Source organism: Crocodylus siamensis, chromosome 2 (genome assembly GCF_052110815.1).
Source record: "Crocodylus siamensis isolate JL-2025a chromosome 2, ASM5211081v1, whole genome shotgun sequence".
Lineage (NCBI taxonomy): Eukaryota > Metazoa > Chordata > Crocodylia > Crocodylidae > Crocodylus > Crocodylus siamensis.
In genome coordinates, this window is record NC_143396.1 from 220,372,453 (window position 1) to 220,395,380 (window position 22,928).

General features: G+C 48.0%; 1 protein-coding gene across 4 annotated transcripts; it reads left to right on the top strand.

Annotated features, from left to right (window-relative positions):
- The first annotated feature begins 240 nt into the window (after nt 1-240).
- On the top strand, nt 241-22,831 carry DDB2 (damage specific DNA binding protein 2). Of its 4 annotated transcripts, none has more exons than XM_090033099.1 (11): nt 241-466; nt 2,693-2,872; nt 5,823-5,953; nt 7,431-7,622; nt 8,541-8,686; nt 12,005-12,104; nt 13,349-13,526; nt 17,826-17,971; nt 18,140-18,304; nt 19,387-19,432; nt 20,386-22,831. In XM_090033099.1, exons 1-11 carry the CDS (start codon nt 406-408, stop codon nt 20,631-20,633), a joined length of 1,593 nt encoding a protein of 530 aa, XP_089889225.1. In that variant the 5' UTR covers nt 241-405; the 3' UTR covers nt 20,634-22,831. The 4 variants fall into 4 exon arrangements, with proteins under 4 accessions (XP_089889225.1, XP_089889224.1, XP_089889222.1 ...); XM_090033098.1 differs by lacking the exon at nt 241-466 and adding an exon at nt 929-1,115 and having other exon boundaries at nt 17,826-17,976; nt 20,386-20,551; XM_090033096.1 differs by lacking the exon at nt 241-466 and adding an exon at nt 953-1,115.
- Nucleotides 22,832-22,928: the final 97 nt, after the last annotated feature.

The following is a 22,928-nucleotide window of genomic DNA, read 5'->3' on the forward strand; positions in this document are numbered from 1 at the left end:
ATAAATTGTTATCCAGTGATATGTCAGAAGCTTTCTGTAAGCTTCTGTGTGTGACCAACCTGTTCTTCACATATAGGCCTAGGACAGTGATTCTCAATCAGGGTGCCAGGTATCCTGGGGTGCCTTAGGATCCTTTCAAGGGTGTCATGGGGCACCACACAAGGTCAGCACTGTTAGATATGCAAACACAATCCACAAAATAAACCCAGAGATTTCAACTAGGAATCCAAAGTCTTAAAATCATTCTGCCCTGTTGTGGTCTTTCTCAGTTCTTTGCAGTGGAAGAACAGCTCTCTCTCTCTCCTATTTTTCTGTAGTTATAAAAAACCAGGGAAAACTGGCAGCTGGTATTTTTCAAGAGATGCCTTGAGGCTATCAAGGTTGAGAACCACCAGCTTAGAAAACATGTTTGATAACAGGCTGCTTTCCTGGCCTCCTTTTCCTGTCGAGATTTGGGGCTGTCTGGGTGAGTGTTATAGCAGCACGGACAAAACCTTGCTACTTTCTCTTCAACTTCTCTCCCTAACAGAGCCGCCACAGCGGTGCTTGTCAGCGCAGCCGCCTCCGTGACCCCACAGAGTTAAAGACTCCGCTTTTTAAGGGACGACTTCTTGTCTTCAGCAAGAGCCAGAGCCTTCTGGTGCCCGGTCATGGTCCGTCTTCACAGTCCTGCTAAGAGTCGCACAGATGGTGGGCACCGCACTCCCTGCTGAAGCAAGAGGGCTGGTGTAACCCCCCTGGGCTTCCAGCTTGGCTGCTTAAATGAATCTTTGCTCACATGAGCCCAAAGCACTGGGTGCAAAGCTGACTCGCGCATGGCAGTCTTAGGTAGAGGTTTGGACGTACAGTTGGGATAGGGCTGATCTTGCCTCAGGCGCGGGAGGCTGACGAGATGACCTGGAGGCCCCTTGCAGCCCGGCTTCTCTGGGAGTGTGAAGGAGCGGGTCTCGGCCGTGCAGTGAGGCCCTTGGCGGAGGGCGGCGCTGCAGCAGGCGGAGGCGCGTCGGGGCCTGTTTCCTGCGCAGCCTCACGCGGCAGCCCGGGCCCCCGGCGGACGGGGTGGGCGCGCTGCAGCCGGCTGGGCGCTGCGAGGAGCGGAGGCCGCGGGAGCCTAGGTGAGGGCCGGGGGGAGGGTGGTGCCGGGGCTGTGGCTGCTCGCGGTCCCCCGCCCGGGGCCGGTGGATGCGGCGTGGCTGGGGCGCCGTCACTGCCTCCCGTGCGCTCCTCGGGCAGCGCCCCGGGGTGCCACGGGTCCCTTTCCAGCTGCGCCGGCGCCGGGCACCCAATAAGCCCAGAGATGCCCCTGGGGCCCGCAGCTCTGTCATGCTTCCGGCCTCCAAAAGAGCGAGTGAAAGCCAAGAGCTGGCACTTTTCAAGGGGGCTGCAAAGGTTGCGAGGCGCTGGGCCTGGGAAGCGTGTGGACAGGTGGGGCCAGGCCGGCTGGCCCTAGGATTTCTTCCGTGGAGTTGAGTTGGTGCCAGCCAGCCTGGCCCTCAGATGCTGGCACTGGAAGCCTCCAGGGCTGCGGGTAGGGGTGTCCATCATAGAGGACCGTCCAGTTATTCTTTGTCCTCGTTGGTACAAAACCAGATGCCTTTATGTCCTCTGTTTTTTCTCTTGAAGAGAAAAGGAGAGGACGTGAAGGCATCTGGTTCCGTGTCAATAGCAGACAGAGTAGCAGAAAGCTGGAACGTCCTCTATGACGGCCACCCTGGCTGCAGGCGAGGATGGGCAGATGGCAGCAAGGCTGTGCAGGCGTGCTGGATCGGCCAGGCACTGCCAGAGCTATGTCAAGCCCTGTCTGGGAAAGGTAGAGGGTGTGCCAAGCCAGCTCGGGGATGCTATATGGGGAAGCTTGCTTGTTGCCCACCTAATGCCATTTGGTGCTAAAGAGCTGTTGGTGACATTCATTCACAAATTAAAAATAAAACAGCCTGTTGTCAAAGGATCAGCTGGTCTTAGAGTTTCCATGGAGGGTACTTGGGATTTGCTGCTGATGTTTTCTGCTTTGTATGTTTCTAGACTAGATCAAGGAGGAAGGCCAAGTAGGAGGCTCTCCACTTTGGACTGAGAGGATCACTTTGAAAATTTAGTTCAGAGCGTTACAATGTGGGGTCAAATTAATTCTGTCCCAACATCTCTTTGTAAATGATCTGGAAAAGCATGAAGTCTCCCAGTACTTGCTGTATGCCTGTCACTACAACATCTAGAAGCATGATTCAAGAGTCCAGGAGAGTTGATTGCATGTGTTCGGAAGCTATTTTTCAGTGTTTGATGAAGCCCTGTTCTAATTAAGCCACAAAAGCACTTGGCCTTTTCCCTAGCTGAGCCCAACCAGGGATATCATGAAATAGCAAGGGCTGCTGCAAAGACTGGTGTTGCATTTTAAAGTTGCGCAAATGTGCCTTGTTTGGATTAGTACATTTTAAACTCAGTTATTTTGTAAAAACAGATCTGCTAGAACAGATACCCCAGTGCTTTAAGAGCCACACATTTTCACAGAGGCACAAAGTGCAGTTTATTGAACCACGTTTCCTCCTCACATCATTGTATGCAAAAAGCCAGCGCTGCAGTGATGAAGGGTAGCACAAGCATAGCCTCATAATCAGGGCACATTATACTGCAGTTCTCTTCTTTAGCCATAAGCAGTTACACGTATAGCTTCTTTACTTTGTTTGCTTTTCCTGCTCAGACAGAATGGCTCCTGCCAACCAGCCGAAGGATAAGAAACACGTGAAGGCTCGTGAGCATCAGCCAGAGGAAGAGACAAAGTCAGCTGAGAAAAGGAAACGAGGATCTGGTGAACTAGAGAATGAGCCACAAGCAAAGAGACTGTTTGTGAGAAAAGCTTTGAAACCCCCAGAGAAAACAGGTAAATCTCCCTTGGGCTCTCATTTTCTTTTTTGCCCACAAGGCCTAATTTGACCAAACTATCAGCCAAATCTTCAGATAGCTGGCATAGGAAGATATCAAGGAGCCAACAACTTGTTCAGACAGGAGCATTGGGATAGGCTTATGTTTCTACACGAGGAGTGGATAATATACGGAAACATTTTTTCCCCCAGTAATCTGTTTAGAGACTGCAGTGAGCATGCACATATAGTATTTTCTTGAAAGTTACAGCTCATGATTTTAAAATGGGGCTCAAGGAAGTTTACATTGCCACTCATTGGAGAGAGATTTAGCTTTGTGAAATTTTTGAATGGCTGAATTTCTGCTTCCTTGTAGGCAGGCAATCCTGGTAATATTTTTTTTTTTCATGTTAATTCCTCACACTGTTTCATAACTGACAGGTTAGTAATACACACCATACTATTTACACCAGCCTTTCCACCTGGATATCATGCTGCAGCCAACAGTAAGCTGTTTCGTAGAGCTGGGTGCCAGTTCTAGCTAGGTGCTACATTTTTCTGCTGTTATTCTTTAAAGTCCTGTCCAGAGAGACAAGGGCTAATTCTTTTGTGTTGATATTTTCAGTGATCAGTCCCAGGAACCTTTGTAGACTTGCATTAAGGACTCTGTGTCTCTACACATTCAGGGCTGTCACTCTTAAGCTATATTTTGCTTATGGGATCTCCAGAGATATTTCTTTTTCTAGAATGTTTACAAGATATCCATTCTAGGGACTCAGAAAGTATTGAAGAAGAATAGTTCCTTTAATATCTATTCAGTGGTACCCTGAGAGCTACAATAGTACTAGCAAGTGCTTTTCTGATTTACCTGTGCTTCATTTGCCCCAGTTTCTCTAGCGTATGAACAAAGCCTCTAGAGTATGCAGTAATACAAGCTGTGGAAATGTTCTGCTTAGTATGTTTGTGGGGTTTTGTTATAGTTTAATTTGTTTTTTTTTATAACTTCAGGTCCAGTTTTCACTTTCGTTTCCAAAGGACTTAGGAGTCGTCAGCACCTTGGAAAATCTGACCAATCATGTTGTTATTTATAGCTTTCTTAACAGATTTTTTGTCTGAATCTTCCCCTTTTGTATCCCAGTGTGAAAGGCCAGGCTTAATTTTTGTACAGTTTGAATAGAATCCATTCAGTAGTTTCTGATTTACGCAATAGTTGGCTTAGGAAAATATTTTTTTCCATTTTGAAGAAGATCATGCACTTTTTTGTATAGATGCTTAAAATACCTCGAGTTTAAACATGTGATATTTTATATGTAACTTGTCTCCATGGATAATCATGCCAAATAAATCATGTAACTTTTTCAGCATTATAAGCAATTAAATTAATGTTTTGTTCATGTGGTGGTGCCGATAGCTGAGTCAAGCCATTGCTATGCGTTTTTTGCTGGTTTAGCATCAGAGCTACCAGGTTGCAGTTATGCAACCACATAATGCCAAAGGAGTCTTTGCAGCTCTCTGAGTCTCTTCCTGAGATCCCTGGTTAGGCTTAGCTGGAAGAACATGAACAGTGTTTTGAAGGGCATGGAGCCTAATGAGATTCAGCCATTAAACATATTGAGATTCTTCAATCCATAAGAACTTTTGTAAAAAGTTTCCCTGTAGCTAAGCAGAGACTTCTGTCCTGGCTCTGCTTCAAGTTGTTTTAACTGCATTTCTGCTTAAAATGGGTAGTTGAGAATTGTTCTTGCTATGGAGGGCAGTGTTTGAGGAGTTGGCCTTCCTCTAAACTCAGACATGTCTAAAGAGCATATTAAAAACCCTTAATGACAGAACTGAAGTCTGGGATAAAAAGCTCCCTCAGTCCAAGAGGTGAAATCCTCAAGATGTTATAAATCTTTGCAAATGGGGAGTTTGAGTGGAGATGGCTTTTCCTCCATAACAACAGCAGATGTGATGAACACAGTGTGGGTAATTCAGTTTTCTTAATTTCTAGGCTTCAGTGTTGCATTAAGAAGGTTTTTTCATTGTATATATAATGCTCCCTTTGTTTCTGTCCTTCTTGTTTTTATTAAGAGGTATCCTTGTATAAAAGCAGAATTTTTGGGTCTTAATAAATGCATTTGCTCTGCTACATCCTGATCTGGCATCTGGATTCCCTGGGATGTTATATTCCCAAGCTATGGGGGTGGTTTGGTCAGATGCATGAGGTTGAACAGATCCTGTTTTCCTGTAAATGCCCCTGATGATAAAACCTAGAACATGAACAAAACACAAAGAGCATGTGGTGTAGCTCAGCAGAATTTTCCCCATACAGAAAGGTTTTTGGGCTTCTGTGTGTGGGGAGCCAGCAGGTGTGTTATCAAAACCAAAGGTTGCAGGGCAGTGGAAGTAGACAGAATGTTCCGATTTATGAGCTGGAATCGCAAGGGCATGCCTGGGAAATTCCATGGGAATCTTTAGGTGCAACTAAAAAGTGAGTTGGTCTAATAAAAGATATCGGATTTATCCAAAGAACCTTGTCTGCCTAGGTGCAACTAATACGTTTCTGTCCCTAGTCTGGTCCCAGGCCTGAATTCTCCTCTGCTATGGGTTTAGATGCTTATCCCAAAGATTCCTTTTTCCTTTCTGTGTCATTACTCCACTCCAGGTCTTACTTTCCCAGTCCAGGTGTTCTTGCTATATCAGAGCAATGAACATGGCATCTAAGAGCTGAGGAAAAGCATTGCCTATAAACTTACCATAGCCTCTTTCCTTTTGCCTCTGTTGAGAGATGCTGAGGAGGAATGAGGCTGTCAAGCTGTGGATGCATGATGCTCTGAAGCTGCAGGATGCTGCTCACACTCACAGGAATCATTTGATGTCCTTTCTCTTATGGCCAGAATTCACTTCTAGGTTCAGCAGCCCATGCACCCATTTCTCCAGTATGGACACGCACTTACTATCAGTAAGTTTTGCTGTTTTGTGCTCTGGCAGGCTGGGCTAAAGGTGGCTCCACGATCAGAAACATCGGGGTGCTTTTCCATCAGCTGAAGCAGCAGTACAGCGTCATCCATTACATCTACCAGAACATGCTGGGTGGCTCTATCCGGGCACAGCTCAGACAGGTGAGGGTTTCTTCTTCCTATCCCCCTGAATCACTGAGCTTCCTACAGAGTTTATGTTAAAAAAAAATATATAAAAGCCTAACCTTGAAAACATATAGGTATGTCAGACCCCCTTCCCCTTCTGTCTAGGCCCATGGTTTCCATGCCTGTCATATGACTAAACTTTTACACTGGTGTGCAGATAAAGTCTGATGTATTCCTGCTTTTCCCTGGAGACCATGCCAAATAAAGCTGCTAAGATAATTTTCCTTGTTTGTTAATTGTGCCATTTCATTCCCACTTTTGCATCTCCCTAATTCTCTGCTTCCTTGCATTAAAATTAAACTGCTTGTTGTAGCATTTAAGACCCTGCACAACACTCTTTCCTTGTACTGATCTGACCTAGTCCCTTATCTCCTACCTGTGGTATTCTGCTAACAGTGCCAGCCTTGATATCCACTTCTCTCACAAGCATTTCTACATGTTGTTCCCCCTTGTGTCTCTGAGGCAAGTAGTGCCCTTTCTGAAAGCAGTTTTGGAGGCCTAATTCTGCCCTCATTCAATATTTATTTAAGGATTTACTTTATCATGACCACAAGGAGTGAGTCAGCTAAGACAGTTTCATTTTCTATGTTTAGGTAGTTTAAGTATTTTTAATTAAAAAATAATTTAATCTGTATCTACCTGATTTGTCACTTTCTGCCTTTTCTCACCTACTCTTTTGTTATCCTTTTGTTCTGCTGTGTCATTTAGAAGAATAAACTTTGGAAAAAGGACCATGTATTTAGGTCTTTAGATAATGCTTAACACTTCAGGTGCTTGGTGAATAAATACTGGAAAAAAGTGTGGTTGCTGGGATTTTCTTCCTATAGGGAAAGCTTATTAATGTCTTATTAATGTGATGATAGATTCGTAGGGTAGGAACAGACCTGAAGGGTCATTTTGTCCAATTTCCATGATTCTAGTAAACATTGCTTCTTCCCTAGTCCAAAGACCCTGGCTCCTTTTACAGTGTTTAGAGAGTGATTTCTCACCACTTTTGTCATCAGCTGTGAGTAGCTGCAGCTGGAGTACTTTTGTTCTGTGAAGGGTCTGTCTCTCCACAGGTTTTGTGCTCCCACCTACTGATCATCTAACTCTGAAGATGGAAATAGTGTCTTTATAGGAGGTCACTACCCTGGGGGTAACTACTCACACTGTACAGATCAAGAATGGAATCTGGACCTGCCTTTTGCTACCAGATTGACTTATATTTATTCTGCAAGATGGGGCACACAGTGAGTCTGCTGGTTTGCTCACTCAGCAGTGACTTTGGTGTGTTTAAAAGCAAGCAGAGTGCTCATTTTCTCCTTGGTGTTACTGGAGATCAGTTTTACTGTGCCAGTTCCCTAAGAAGAATGTCATTGGCAGTGTGTACATGGTTTGTTGGTGCTTTTTAAATAGGTTCTGATATTACAAGCTCTTTAAAGACCCCAGTCTCTTACTGTCTTTGAAACAGTGTCTCCAGCTGCCCTTCCTGCGTTCTCTCACCTCATACCGCCTCTTCCGAACAGCAAGCCCTTTTGACAGGAGAGTGACATGTCTGGAATGGCATCCAACACACCCCAGTACTGTGGCTGTGGGCTCCAAAGGTGGAGATATCATTCTTTGGGACTATGAAGTACTTAACAAAACTTGCTTCATAAAGGGGGTAAGTCGCTTGGTGTGTAGGATGGGCATGGGGGTGGCCTGGAATAGTCCTGAGTGCTGCAGGTCAGATTGAGGTGCACTGTTTGAATTACCCAGACCAAGACTGGATGGGTGTGTGTACTGCAGGACTGGACTGAGATGCAACCTTAGAACTGTGTGAGGCCCAGGACTAGGTTAGCATGGGGTGGCTGCAGGTCAGATGGGGGTGTGTAGAATTGGTGGAGAAGTTTCCCCACACTCTGGGGCTGCGGGGTGGGAGGATGAATCTCACAGTGGTAAGACATGAGTGAAATAAAGAAGAATGTCTTTCTAAGAAATAAATTCTTAAGAAGGATGCAGAGGGGGTTTATTGATTTTTAGACTTGAACCTTCTCCTCTTCACCTCTTAGTTTGTGTCAGGTGAGGAAATACCTTGTTGAGTAGGTAAAAGGACAGTCCATTCATCTGAAGTGAGAGAGTGAAGAGCAGCGAATGAGGCCTTGTGGCTCTGAGGGTTTTGCATGCCCACCATCCCATTCCCTGGACCTGCCAATTGCTGGTCCTATGAGGGTTCAAATTTGTATTGTTGGCTCATTTCCTCTTCAGGTTAACAAATGGGTAGAGGGTTGGGGGAAGAGGATTTTCCTGTAAAGATTCCCAAGTCTCCTTCCTGGTTGCCTTGTGCTCCTTTGGGGAAAGTATGGTGACCGCCATTCAGGGATCATGTTGCCCTAGAACTGAAGGAGTTGCAGTCCTCTCCCTAGTAAGTTCATCATCTCAGCCAGCCATTTGGCTTGTAAGGATGACACTTGCCTTCCCTTCTCTAGGGGTCATAGCTTGTGTCATAGTCAGTGGTGAGGACGAAGTGGTGAATGTGAAGTGGAAGAAGGGACTTTCCTCCTTCCCCATCACTCACTTGTGTTCATCCCCTTCATTGTAGATGGGAGCTGGAGGGGCCATCACAGGAATGAAGTTTAACCCTTTTAACCCTAGTCAGCTGTACACATCGTCAATTGCCGGCACTACCACCCTGCAGGATTTTAATGGCAGTACGCTCCGGGTCTTCACCAGCACCGAGGACTGGGAGTAAGAAACATGGCAATTTTCTGGGCCTCTGCATCCTGCTGGCAGGGCAGCACAGAGAGGGAGCTTTATTTGTCTCTGGAACATGAGAGCTAGGCTCTGCTCTTCCCTACATCCGCCTCTTTTGTTGAATTCTGGAGTCTGTCTGTTTTGGGAGCTTCTTTCCTCTTGTTTTCCCTGTGCGGGTTAGGGGAAAGGGATCGAATACTGACTTCTCTTTTTCTGCATCCAGGTGAAAGAGTGATCTTCCACACTTGCTTTTTCCTGTTCTTCTGGGGGTACCAGTGGAACTCTTCAGGCTTATGTCTTTACACCTCCCATATTCTGTGCAGCACGCACATAGAATTGGAAGGTGTCACTGGGTCACCAAGTCCAGATCCGTGTGTTTCCAAAAGGATGCACAGGAATATCAACTCTGACATCACCCTAGCCCTGGTGACCTGACCTCTCTGAAGAGCCGTCTGGGGAGTTCCTTTAATATTACTGCAAACCCTGTTGGCTTGGGAAGTTAGACATTAATTTTAGAAATGGGCCCACAGTGTCAGCACACCCATCCCCTTTTACCCTCTCTGTTTTCTTTCCCTGCTTACTTCCTTCCAGTAGCATGTGACCCAGCCAGTTCTCAAAGTGGCTATTCCAGCTGCAGCCCTCCTTAGGGAGGGGTGTGGGGCTGCGCTGCAGGGGTCCACTGACACTTCTCCATGCTGGAGCCCAGATTCAGTGCTCAGCTGCCTCTCCCTGGATCAGCAGAAGCTGTGGGATTTGATGGACATGACATGGGCCTTTTATCCCAGTATCAAATCTGTTGTGGATCAAGATGAGGATGACTGGGTCTGAAGGGGATGCTTCTTCCAGATGTCATTACTCTGAGGCAAACTGGGGCCTATTGAGGGCTTCTTCACTGGTTTCTTGAAAGTTAGTATTGAAGCACATTACTTGGTACAAAGTGGCTTTGTGAGCAGCTGATGAACCACAGTGGAGTCCCAAGGGGTTTGTATCACCCAGTTAGCACCTTTCACTTTTCTCTCTTCCTCTGTTTTGTGTGTAGGGATTAAACCTGTTGGCTCAATAGAGAAGGGCTGGGGGGTGAGTCCTGGAGGACAACTTCAGTTCCATGCGCAGTTAGTAGTAGGGGTTTCTCCCTCCAAAGCTGTCATTGTCCCTGCTGCTGACACCTTGGGAAAGACCAGCCATGATGCACTAGACGCAGCTGCAAGAGGTGTTGAGGCAAAGACAGTGAAGGAAGAGCCTGGTGCACAGCTGCTGTGGGGTGTCTTCCGGTTCTGCGTGGAATATTTCTTGCGATCCTGTCCTCCTAGGTATAGGTTAGTCCTAAGTGTAGTTATCAAAGCTATGCCTTGTGATTGGAGATGGGAGAAGCAGTGCTACTGAAAGGAATATGCCTTGTTTGGGAAGATGGCTATGTCGATTTTGCAGGTCCAGAGTGTGTGCGCTCTCAGATCAGGACCAGGCTATATAGAACTTCAGTGCTGCAACTGTTGGGAAACAAACTCCATGAAATCGGTATGTCTCACTTAAGGAGCAGAGAGCTCTGTTCCAGATGATCAATTGTTTACTGTGATCCTCCCTTCTCCAGGGACCTTTGTGCCCATTGTTTTATCTTTGTGTTCCAGAAGGAGCCAGGAAATTCTATTGGAAGCATTAAGTTTGGGCCCTTTGAGGTAGTAAAGCTTTGTGGCATCAGAGGATGACACCTTAAGTCTGCAAGACAAGGAAGGCAGAATGGCACAGGGGATCTCCTGTTCCCTGGGTTGTGGCCATGAGTACCATGACATTTAGTGAGAAGGGCAGGATTGTTCCTCAGTTCCTTTGTATTGACAGTGCAGTCCCTCTCTTGCTCTTTGAGAGCCTGGATATACATATACTGGGGGATGGGGAGTGATTGATTAGGCTGCAGTACTGCAGAGAAGGACTTGGGGGTTGCAATAGACCAGAAGGTGAATATGAATCAACAGTGTGCTCTTGTTTTAAAAAAAGCCAGCATCATGGGTTATATTAGCAGAAGTATCACTTGCAAATCAAGGAAGGTGATTCTCCCACTCTATTCAGCACTGATGAGGCCTCACCTGGAGTATGGTGTCTAGTTTTGAGCCCCACACTTCAAGAAGGATGTGGACAGATTGGAAGGAGTTCAGTGCAGAGCAACAAAAATGGTTAGGGGCCTGGGAAGCAAGATGTATATGGAAAGGCTGAAAGAATTCAGGTTGTTTAGTTTGGAGAAGAAAAGACTGAGAGGGGATTTTATAAGTCTTCAACTACTTGACAGGTGATAGTAGAGAGGATGGAGATGGGCTTTTCTCTGTAGCCATAGGATTAGGATTTTGAAGATTAGGAGGAACTTTCTGACTATGAGGGCAGTCAAACTTCGGAACTGGCTACCTAGAAGAGCTGTGGAATCTTCACCCCTGGACATTTTCAAGAGCAGGTTGGACAGATACTTGACTGGGATGGTTTAGTCAGGGATGATCATACCTTGAGCATGGGCTCAACTACACGACCTTGTGAGATCCCTTCCAGCCCTGCTTTCCTATGCTTCTATGATGTAAAAAAAAAAAGGAGTCAAGTTACCAGTTGTTCTCAACCTTTTTGGACTCAAAAAGGTCTGAAAAGGTGTAACAGGCACCCCTTGTTACACTCAGGACATTCCTTAGAAAATGTCAGCTTAGATTTCACTTTTTGGCTGCAGAAAAAGAGCAATCTTTCTCTTGCAAAGAACTCAGAAAGATCACAGCAGGGCAAGATGTCTAGTATAAGCATCTTCTGCAGGTGAAGTTTTTTGAAAACTAGTTGTCAGATGCTAAAGAATTCACTCGTATTCCTAACCAGTATAGCTTGGGTTGAGAGACCAGGCCCCCAGGCATCTGTCTAATAAGACTATGTTCAGTTCCTGGAGTGCTAAAATGGAAGCAAATTAAGATGGAAAGTTTTCAGCCCAGAAACCCTGCAGCTCCTTTACCTCTCTGTGGGGGAGTCTCATTTTAAACCATTTCTGCACATGGTAAATGCCCTGCATATAGTCCTGATCTTTCCCAAGCTGTGTCTATGTGCAGGTGCCAAGTGACCATACAGTTTCAGCTGCATCCCACTACCACAGCACATAACCCATCCTCTTAAGGTTACTTGGCAGAAATGATACACTTAGTCACCAAACTGATGATGCCTTGGTGAACTTTCCCTGGCCCAGTTGTTCAGTCTTTTGCAACCTCACTCTACAGAGAGTCAGGGAGGGTGTAAACTGGGGCATCCCTCACCTTCCCTGACTGCAGGAGGCAGCACTGACCTCTCTGCTTTTCCTTCTAGTTTCTGGTATTGCAGTGTTGATGTGTCTGCAAGCTGCCGGTCTGTGGTGACAGGTGATAACGTCGGTAACGTGGTCCTGCTCAGCACTGGTGGTGATGAGGTTTGTATGGCTCTCTGCATTTTCCTTTTTCTGGAGACACTGATGGTTTATATATTCACAGTGCAAAAAATAAACGGTCCTTGCTGCAAGATGGGGGGAAGGGGAAGGAGCAAGAATGACCCTGCACTTCAGGGAATTTGTTTCTATCTGCTGTGCTGCCTCTCCCTGCTCCCAAGATGAGTTCACTGGAAATCTCCCAAACAGTGATTCTAAATTAGGCACTACGTGGTGAGGTTCCCCCTGCCCTGAGTGGCCGTTGGTAAGAACAGTATTAGGGGCATCCTGTAGACAAAAGGCCTCTGGCAATGGGGTACACACTGCAGAAAGTTCCCTGGAGAATTGTAGTGGAATGGAGCCAGTTAGAGCAGCATCCAGCCTTGGGATTCCCAGTTCCAAGTTCAACTGGCAAAGGTCAGGAGGACAGAAACTGCACCATCTTCTTTCTGCCCGAGCAAGCACACTGCCACTGCCAGGACCTGAAACTGGAAAGCTGCTTAGAGCCCAGGCTGGGAACTTCTCTAAGAGTGTGCCTTGCCTGCAAGACTGCCCTTTTGCTGTTACTGCAAAGTGACTCATTACTCATCACTGCTCCAGCTTGCAGGGGTGACAGATCTGGGCCTGGGCCACCCCAAGAGCTATAGGCACTGTGGTAGTCAGTTGGGGGACAGTGTCACCAGCTAAGGCACTGGCTTTGCATACTGTCAGGGTAACTTGGATTAATCCAATGGGTAGGATACTCACTTGGGTAGAGGGAAGACCCAGGTTCAAGTCCAGGCATGGACTGATACTGTAGTCAAGTCTTAGTGGGAGTCTTCATGAAGAGTCTGGAGAAGCACCTGGCTGGGGTCACATGACCCCAACACTTTTTCCTGCCACTGGCAGGGGGATCGGACTTGATGATCCATTGAGGTCTCTTCTGACTCTAGCATCTATGAATCTGTAAGGTCAGACCCACTGTGGTAGCTTGCATTATTTTTTCCCCTTTTCTGAATATAGATGGTCAGCTCATTCCTGTGGGATTTCCAGTGCTAGCCAGCACTGCCCATCTCCCCCAGCCTCTAGAACCTTTTGAATTAACAACATCGCCCTGCATCCAGGGAGATGAGTGCTCCATTCTCCATTGTCTAGATCCCTTAGACTATCTGTACCAAAGCAGTGCTGAATGGCTGTTGTTGTGGCAGGCATTGTGTCTACCTGCTCTGTATTTCCTACGTGTATCTCGTATTCTGTTTCCTCCACTGCAGATTTGGAAGCTGAAATTACACAAAAAGAAAGTAACTCATGTGGAGTTTAACTCTTGCTGCGATTGGCTCTTAGCCACAGCCTCTGTGGACCAGACAGTCAAAATCTGGGACCTCAGGAACATCAAAGACAAGACAAGTTTCCTTCACGTGCTTCCTCATGACAAACCTGTCAATGCTGGTAGGTCAGTGAGGTAGGGCTCTCTGCTCTGCGTGCTTTTCTGATCTGCCTGTCCAGTCTGTGTATCTGTCTGTCTTAGTCTCTTTTTTGCGCTGGTTCCATATCTCTTGCCTTTGGGGCCACACTTTCCCTACCACAGGTATGTATGTATCAATCTGCTATTTCAGCCATCTTCTATGTGTGAACTGAAAAATTAAGTTTGCACCAAAATTGTTTAATCTTACCACGTTCAGATAAGAAAGAACCCCCATTTACTGGGTCAGACCATAGGTCCATGTTGTCCAGTAACCTGTGTCACAGAGTGATGGAAAGTAGATGCTGAAAGGGAGAGTAAACAGGGTATGACCAGGGTTTTTTCCACTGTTCCTCTCCCGCTTGCTGCCTCCAGCATTTAAGGTCTAGATTTCATCATATCTAGATATTATGTAATTTTAAAAATTGTAGGCGTTGATAAAAGTCTTGTAGGAAAGTGCTGGTGCCACTTCAGTCTCATTGATTTCTGGCTAAATCATCACGAACAATTGACACCAGTAGATATGCTGTTCTTCTGTTTAAGAAGATAATTGTCCTCTGATATTCTTGCAGTGCTGCTTCTGAGTGCTCACTGTGAAAATACTGAAGGTTTCTGAAGTTGGGGAATGGGGGGAATGGAATTCATTTGAGGCAGTCGAGATGTTCCTCATCTTCTGGTGCTGAAGTTTCAATGCTGGAAGCAGGGGCTGGGAATTGAAATTCCTCTAGTCTGTCCCTAGCATTGGAAGGGAATGTGGTGTAGCTGGGCAGTGGAAGTGAGAACAGTCTGGTTCTGTTTCTAGCTCTTCCAGTGACTTGCCCTGTGACCTTGGGCCAGCTTGTTTCCTGCTCAGTGTCTGTTTCTTCCTCTATAAAATGATAATGATACTTCCATAGGCAGTGGAAAGAAGGGGGTAATGGGGCTTAGCTCCCACAAATGTTTCATAGTTTCGTAGTTTCTAGGGTCGGAAGGGACCTGAGCAGATCATCTAGTCCGACCCCCTGCCATGGCAGGAAAGAATACTGGGGTCATATGACCCCAGCAAGATGTTCATCTAACCTCCTCTTAAACACCCCCAGGGTAGGAGCTACACCACTTCTCTTGGAAGCTGGTTCCAGACCCTAGCCGCCCTGACTGTGAAGTAACGCCTCCTGATATCTAACCTAAACCTACCCTCTGCCAGCTTGTGACCGTTATTCCTGGTCACTCCTGGCGGTGCTCGGGGGAAACAGTGACTCCCCCAATGCCTGCTGATCCCCCCTGACTAGTTTATAACAGGCCACAAGATCCCCACTCAGCCTTCTCTTGTGGAGGCTGAACAGGTTCAGGTCCCGTAGCCTGTCCTCATAGGGCCTGCCCTGTTGTCCCCTGATCATACAAGTGGCCCTCCTCTGGACCCTCTCCATGCTGTCCACATCCCTCTTGAAGTGTGGTGCCCAGAAATGGATGCAGTACTCCAGCTGCGGCCTGAACAGTGCCACATAGAGGGGGAGGATCACCTCTTTGGACCTGCTCGAGATGCATCTGTGGATGCATGACAAGGTGCGGTTGGCCTTCCTGACTACCTCTCCACACTGCCGGCCCATGTTCATCTTCGAGTCTATGTTGACCCCCAGATCCTTTTCCGCCTCCGTGCTGACAAGAGGGGAGTTCCCTAACCTGTAGGTATGGTGCTGGTTGTTCCTCCCCAGGTGCATCACCTTGCACTTGTCTGTGTTGAAACCCATCCTATTCTCGTCCACCCACCCTTGTAACCTGTCTAGGTCTGATTGTAGCCTGTTGCATCCTTCCAATGTGCCCACGTCCCCCCACATCTTAGTGTCATCAGCAAATTTGAACAGGGTGCTTTTTACCCCCTTGTCCAAGTCGCTGATAAAGATGTTGAACAGTGCGGGCCCGAGGACCGAGCCCTGCGGAACCCCACTGCCCGCGTCCTTCCAGATTGAGAAGGACCCATCCACTACCACCCTCTTGGTGCGGCCCTCCAGCCAGTTGGCGACCCATTTGACTGTGTGGGTGTCTACACCACAGCTCCCCAGTTTCTTAATGAGAACGGGGTGAGAGACAGTGTCAAAAGCCTTCCGGAAGTCCAGGAAGACTATATCCACTGCTACCCCTGCATCTAATGATCTGGTGATCTGATCGTAAAAGGCCACCATGTTGGTCTGACAGGACCTGCCACTGATGAACCCATGTTGGTTGCCCCTAAGCATGCAGTCCCCTGCTGGCCCCTCCTGGATGTGTGCCAGCATAATTTTCTCAAACAGCTTGCCTAGGATCGAGGTAAGACTAACTGGCCTATAGTTTCCCAGGTCCTCCTTCCTGCCTTTTTTGAAGATGGGGACCACGTTGGCCCTCTTCCAGTCCTCCGGTACCTCACCAGAGCACCACGAGTGCTCGTAAAGTTGTGCCAGGGGACTTGCAATGACCTCAGCCAGTTCCTTTAGAACTCTAGGGTGGAGATCATCCGGGCTGGCTGACTTGAATACGTCCAACCCCTCCAGAAGCTCCCTAACTAAATCCTTGCTAACCCGTGGCCCTGGTGTGCCTTCCCCGGGGCCCGAGGGGGGCCCAGCAGGGAGGTGGCTGTTCTGGTCCCTACTTAGGAAGACGGAGGCAAAGAAATCGTTAAACATGTTAGCTTTGCCGTGTGGTGTGATGACCAAGTTTCCCATGGCGTCCTGCAAGGGCCCCACATTACCCGGGACCTTCTTTTTACCCCCTACGTATTTAAAAAAGGACTTCTTATTGTCCTTAATCTGGGAAGCTAGTCCCAGTTCCATCTCTGCCTTGGCCTTCCTAACTACCCCCTACATCTCCGAGCAACTACAGAATAATCCTCCCTGGTAATGACCCCTTCTTTCCATTGGGTGTAAGCCTCCTTTTTAGCAAGGAGACATTCCTGGATGCTTTTGGTGAGCCACGGAGGCTTGTGTGCTCTCCTGCTTCCTTTGATCCTCGTTGGGATTACTTTCCTTTGGGCTTGGAGGATTGTCTCCTTAAGGAGCGACCACTCTCCTTGGACACCCAACTCCCCTCTCCTCCGGGACCTCAGCGCTTCTCCAACTATCCTCCTTAGCTCGTTGAAGTCTGCCCTCCTAAAATCTAGGGCCGCTGCCTTACTGCATGCCTTTGCCACCTTGCGCTGGATGGTGAATTCCAGCAGGCGATGATTGCTGTCTCCCAGGTGGTCAAGCACCCGCAGCCCCCTCACCAGGTCATCACCCGTGGCCAGCACTAGGTCCAACAAGGCGTCCCCCCTGGTGTGGGGGACAGTGGGGGGACCCCTGGTGGGGAATGTGGGGCAGCGGCAGGGCTACCAGGCAGCTGCAGGGTTCCGGTGGCTGCAGCAGGGGTGGGGAGGGAGTGAGGCTGGGGCGGGCACTGTGGAGCCAGTGGGGCTTGGGACTGAGCTGCAAGTGGCTCGTTCAGGGGGCACAGCTCCTGCTGCTACACACCTCCCAGGTGGCACGGGGTCATGTGCCCTCAGATCTGTGTGGGGCGGTGTGGGCTCCTGCTTGCTGTGAGCTGGGGCCAGGGTTGTGCCAGGCTCTACCAGGTGAGGGGAGGTGCAGGGGTTGGGCCGGCTGCACTTGGGGTGGGTGGTGGCAGCCCTTGGAGAGGGGCTGGTGGGGGAGGACAGGCCACCCCAAAATTCGCTTTAGCCCCTGCTCCCAGCTCTGCTGCCCACTCCAAGTGCAGCCTGGCTCAAGCCCCCGACTTGGAAGAGCCTGGCACAGCCCTGGCCCAAGCCCCTGCAGTGGCTGCCTGCCCTTGCCCTGCATGCAAATCCAGGGCACAATCCTCCCATGCCTCCTGGAGTGCATGCAGTGCACGAGCTGCCACCCCCTCCAGGTGCCCCCTTCCCCAGACAAACCATTCACCACAGCTCTGTCCCTTGCCCTGCCCTGGCTGTGCAGGTCGGGGCCTTGATCTGCTCCCCCCACAGTCCTTTCACCTCCCCACACCCCTTCCTCCACAAAACTTACCTGCTGGGGGGACATGCACAGATGTGTGCACACTCAGCCCCCCCAAAATAATTTTTCTCCCTCCGCCTGTGGATACTTCCCTGACATGCTCGCACTGTTAACTTTTCAGGTTTTGAACTTCTTCAGTGAAAAAGTACTTGACAAGGGCAGAGCCTTTTCTGTTGGGGCACATGTCCTTTTTAATAACTATTTAAGACATTTTTACAAGTTTCCCAATTAGGTCTCTTGACTTTTAAATCTCTTTTCTCTGTACCTGTGGGATTGTGACCTCTCATCTGTCTTGTTGCCCTTTCCCAGCTTACTTCAGCCCAACAGATGGTGCCAAACTCTTGAGCACAGACCAACACAGTGAAATCAGAGTCTACTCCTCTTCAGATTGGACCAAACCACAGCACCTGATCCCACATCCACATCGGCAGTTCCAGCACCTCACACCAATCAAGGTAAGGTAAGCAAGTGGAACCTGAGAAGGCATTTTCCTAGCGTGCTTCTAGTATCAGGTGCAAAAAAAATGCAATGGTATAATTTCTGTCCAAGAGGGCACTGCATTGTAGTTGCTTACAGTGTTCTTCTGGAATTGTTTACCCACCGTCTCTTTGCTTTGTGTTTAGGCAACATGGCATCCTCGTTATGACCTCATTGTGGCAGGTCGTTACCCAGACCCCAAGTTCCCCAGCTACACTGTGGATGAACTGCGAACTGTTGATATATTTGATGGAAACACTGGGGAGATGGTGTGCCAGCTCCATGACCCCAATGCATCTGGCATTATTTCAGTGAGTAGGACACTGAAGCTGAAAGGGCCACTATGCTAGCAAGATAAAAGGAGCAGGAGATTAAGCTGGGAATCATCTCCTCCATTACTGCAGGTGCTCCTCCCGGCAGAGGCTTGATGGCAACGTGTAGTGGGAGAAACAGTCTGAACTAGCCACATGGGAGAACAGTTCAGGAAGTGTTTGTCATGACTTACAGTGGCACAGAACATCTACCATAGGAGCAGTCTCCTAAGAGAGAGTCCTGGTCAAGGGTTCATGCAAGAGATGCCTTAGATCAGTGGTTTTCAAACTGTGTTTTGTGGAACAGTGGGGTTCTGTGGTTGGTCTTCAGGAGTTCCGCAGAGAGATTGGGAGTAATGGCAGAGCGGGTCAGGAGGCAATGTGCTGCCATTGCCTGTCCAGGCTGCCCGACTGCATCAGTCTTTAGAACAGGGGTTCCCTGGCAGAAGAAGTGCTATGAAAGCGTTCTGAGACTTTAGCAAATTTTAAAACCACTGCCTTAGCTGCTACCTCTGTGCCTGAGATCTGGCCCTTTCCTGGCCACGTGCATTGGAGCCACTGTGAATTACCCTGTCAGGGGTGGGGAGAAGCAGAGTGGGAGTATGGTTACAAGTCATCTACACAACTTACAGCTCTTGCATCAGGTTTTGATGACCTGATCCTCCAGCTTCTCCCACTGAGTGGAAGGACATGCCAATCTTGTCAGCACACTCAGCTCCCAAGCATAGGGTCTTACCTCTTCTGTCTCTGTAGAGAAGCTGAGCAGAGAGGAGAGAGTATGGGCCAGATTTGCCTCACCTTTACTGCAGTTTTACACGATTACTGCATAGGCATCAATATTGTTACTCCTGATTTATGCCAGCATGATGGGTGGATCTGGCCTACTGACTGAGGCCTGTTGGCCAAACCACTGCCCCAGGCAGATGAGGTGTAAACACGTGAACCTAAATGGCTAAGCTGTGCAGAGTGGATTCACGCTTAGCCAGGGTCCTTTCTGCAGGTTTTGTAGGGAATGGGATTGTTTGATGTTGTTAGAGAAACAGTGACACTCTTACAGTTTGTCATTTTGTTTCTATCTGCAGCTTAATAAGTTTAACCCTATGGGAGACACACTGGCCTCTGGCATGGGTAAGTGATGTGGCAGGGGAGGGTCTCTGGCTTCTCTTTCTCCTTACAGGGACACTTGGGATAGTGGGTTCTGGTCCCAAAGAGGGCAAACTGGATTCTCCAAATAGGGATATGCTAGGAGGGAAGGGCCCCAGGAAGCTAAAAAGAGCTCTGCCATTAACATTTGCAGTGGCTTAATTCATTCGTTTATGAAACTGGTAAAGACCCACCTCAGTATTCCTTACTCCTGCCTTCCTGAGGATTAATCAGTTGCTACCAAATTGCTTTGCAAACATCTGCTGAAGTGGGAATTGTGGGCAGGGGATGCATCGCCAGGGCACTGCAGAGCTTGCAGCAGTAAGCAGCTTTCCTGCACATCCCCAGTCTGCTGTGCAGTGCCAGGTCCCACCCGCCAGGCTACAGAGGCCCCGGGGGAAGGCAGCAGGGCAGGAGCCTGAGCCCACAGCAGGCAGCCCTTGTCCCGTGCACAGATCTGGGGGGCATGGGTCTCCATTGCCCCCGAGTGCATGCAGCAGCAGGGAGCCAGCCCCCCTCCACACATTAGATTGAAAGGTCCCCCAGCTTGGCCTGCTTGGGCATCTCTAGGGCCTGGGAAAGCTGGTCCTACTATGGTGTGTTTCTCACTCATGGCAGAATCTTTGGTAAAACAGCTCTTTCTGTGGAGAGGCTTGGAACTAGGCAATTGTTTACATCTCCTAACTTTTAGGTACTGCCCCAAGATTTCCCATGGCTAGGTATGTGAGACTTACAATGGGGCTCTGTGAAGGGAAGATCAGGAATGAAGAGATACCATCTTTGGTGACTGGGAAGCATCCAGAAAAGATGCTTCTTGTTTATGTTGTGTAGTGTCTTGCCAAATGTTTAACTGGCATAGATGGTGACTTCCCCCAAGAGGACCTAAAGCCCCATCAGTATTTCTGAGGGTACACGTTGACTTTTTTTTTTCTCAATAGGTTTTAATATTTTGATCTGGAGTCGGGAGGAAATGGTGGCCAAGAAGCAGGAACACCTCTTAAAAGCCATGACAGAGCAGGGGATTGGAGGCAGGAGCTCCTCCAAACGTGGGGGGCAGAGACAACCAAATCAAGGAAAAAGCAAACTCAAAGCCAAGCTGCTTGCTCAGGAACTGGAAGAGACTAAAACAAAGGGCAAAAAAACCAAATCACAGGGCAGAAAGCAGAAGAAGGATCTAGAGGATTAATCAGATAAAGCTGTTACTGACACAGTGAGCAAGAGTGCCCTGCAGGTACTAGCCTTCTGCTATGTCCTTTCTCCCTGAGTGTTATGTTGCTTCCCTTATTCTCTTATTCCCCCTTGAAGGGATGGTGTCACTGCCCAGCTTCTCCTGTAGAGGGCATGACACACACACTTTTATCACTTCTATCAAGCATTGTAGGAGCCAGAACATCATGCTGTATGCTAGCATTCATTGCAGGAACCAGAAAAGAGCATTCTTGTACTTATGCTTGAGGCCTGCTCTTTACCAGGCTTGCAGGATGTGAGGCCAATATGGAACGGCCAAGGCTGAGATGTGGCCCTGCTAATGCTGTAGTTCATGTTTTCAGAGTTTTAGTTGCTTTGTTCATTCCAGTTCTTCCACATGTGGGGCTAAATGTTCCCAAAGCAGAACCTGAGGATTCTCTTCCCACATCCTTTCTCCTAGTCCCACATCTCAGGGCTGCTGTCAACCTGAAAGATTTTAAGGTTTAAAGTTTGTGTTTACAAAGCTGCCAAGGGGCAGTGTGCGCCCCCAAAGACTGCTGGCCCTGGCTTGGGCCCTACTGGAATTTGTTGTTCATAATATTGAAGAATTAATAAAAGTTTTGTACCATACAGAGCTTCTTCTAAGGGAGGAGAAGGGGCGGTTGTTTTTTCTTGAGCCTATACCAGCAGAGGTGTGGTAGGTATTTACATAGATGGTCCTTCTACGAAGGTTTCTTGTAAAAGAACATAGAAGACTTTCAGTCTTGAATATGTTAGGTACTGGGAGCCAAAACCAGTGTTAATTTTGTGCAGATCTTATTTAGGATCACTTTATGGGTGTGCTGGTTAATAAGGGTCCTGACCCATCCTTCCCTCTCTGCCCCACACCCAGTCCCCCATCACCTCCCTGCTGCCTCTCCCACCCAATCTTCATGCTTTGAAAAGGAGTCCATTGCAATAGACTCCACAAATGTCTGACTATGAAGAGATAACAGGCCTGTGAATGAACACAAAGGAAAAGAAGCATCAGAAGCTGAGTCCTAAATTGATTTTAATGCACAAGAGGAGGGGTAGAAATAACAATAGAATTACAGAAACTCATTCACAAATCTTAATCACTAGAAACCTCTCTTTCATTTGTGCAAAATCTTTTGGATTAAAAAAAAATAGGCTTGGCTGCCTCTAATGCACTTCCTTTTACCTCTCTTCCTCATGCCTGTTCCTGTGAGCAGCTGCTTGTTCTTTGTCACTGTCTTGACTGGCAGGTGACCTATGTTTACATCCCTAGTAAACATAATAAGGGGAGAAATAGGTGAGGGAGTTGCTGAGAGCAGCAGACAGCTTCTGCTGAGAGAGTTCCCATGCTGGCAACAGCCTATTATGCTGAGGGAAAAAGCCCCATGATCCACAGTAGGGGAAGAAAAGGAAGCGCCTGTAATCAGAGTACTGGCCTCTGTCGCCAAGAAGGGAAGAGAACTGGACCAGAAAGGGAACTAAAACTGGGAAGTGAATGTGCAGCATCACCATGTGAAGAGCTAGTGCCTCTGGTGCCTGCTGCAGCCTCTCATCTTTTGCCAGAAACCACAAAATAGGAAGTGGCAGGCAAGGTGACGAGGGCTTAGTATAATATTCCCAGCGCCCATTGCAGCATTCAGAGATGCTTGCTGCTTTCACCAAAGTGGCAGAGGTATGCTCACTCTTTAGCAACCCTTCTGAAAGAAGATCCAAACCCTGGCACATGAACAACAGCCTCAGCAATGGGGAAAAAACTGGTGGAGGTGGTGTCCATTCTGATTTTGGAAACAGACTTTTCTGCTACATGGCCTTAGAGTGCTGCGTAATACTTTCTCCCTGCAATGCACATTCTTTGGTCCTATAGCCAACCTCTGCCCACAGTGTGGTACAGGGAGTATTGCCAGTTCCTCCTAAAGAGGCTGTAGCTATACATACCAGAGGAATCTAGAGCAGTCAGCTCAAAGGCTGTAGCTTTAAAAAGGGCTTGATAATTTCATAACCACAAGCAATTGTAGCTCTGCAGGACAGCATTATGAAGGTAATCAAAGCTCCTGGCCCAGGGAACAGGCAGGGCACTTTCTCCTTTGTGTAACATTGCACAACAGGGCTGGGTGTGTGACAGCTTGGAAAGATCACAAATTGGGCATCACAGGTTAATTCACCTGGCAAAGCCTTTGTCAAGTTTGGACATGTCCAGCCTACCCTGGCAATGAACTTTGGACCCAATGTCAGGTTTACAGGCCTGCCCTGACTTAAGGCTGGTTTTTCACTCTTGATA

What these genes read in the sequence shown, in the direction of transcription:
- DDB2 (XM_090033099.1), top strand. Translation starts at nt 406, where the DNA reads ATGTTTGATAACAGGCTGCTTTCCTGGCCTCCTTTTCCTGTCGAGATT. An exon ending in ACCAGCACCGAGGACTGGGA is followed by an intron (nt 8,687 to 12,004) that starts GTAAGAAACATG and finishes TTTTCCTTCTAG; the next exon opens with TTTCTGGTATTGCAGTGTTG. An exon ending in TCAGCACTGGTGGTGATGAG is followed by an intron (nt 12,105 to 13,348) that starts GTTTGTATGGCT and finishes CCTCCACTGCAG; the next exon opens with ATTTGGAAGCTGAAATTACA.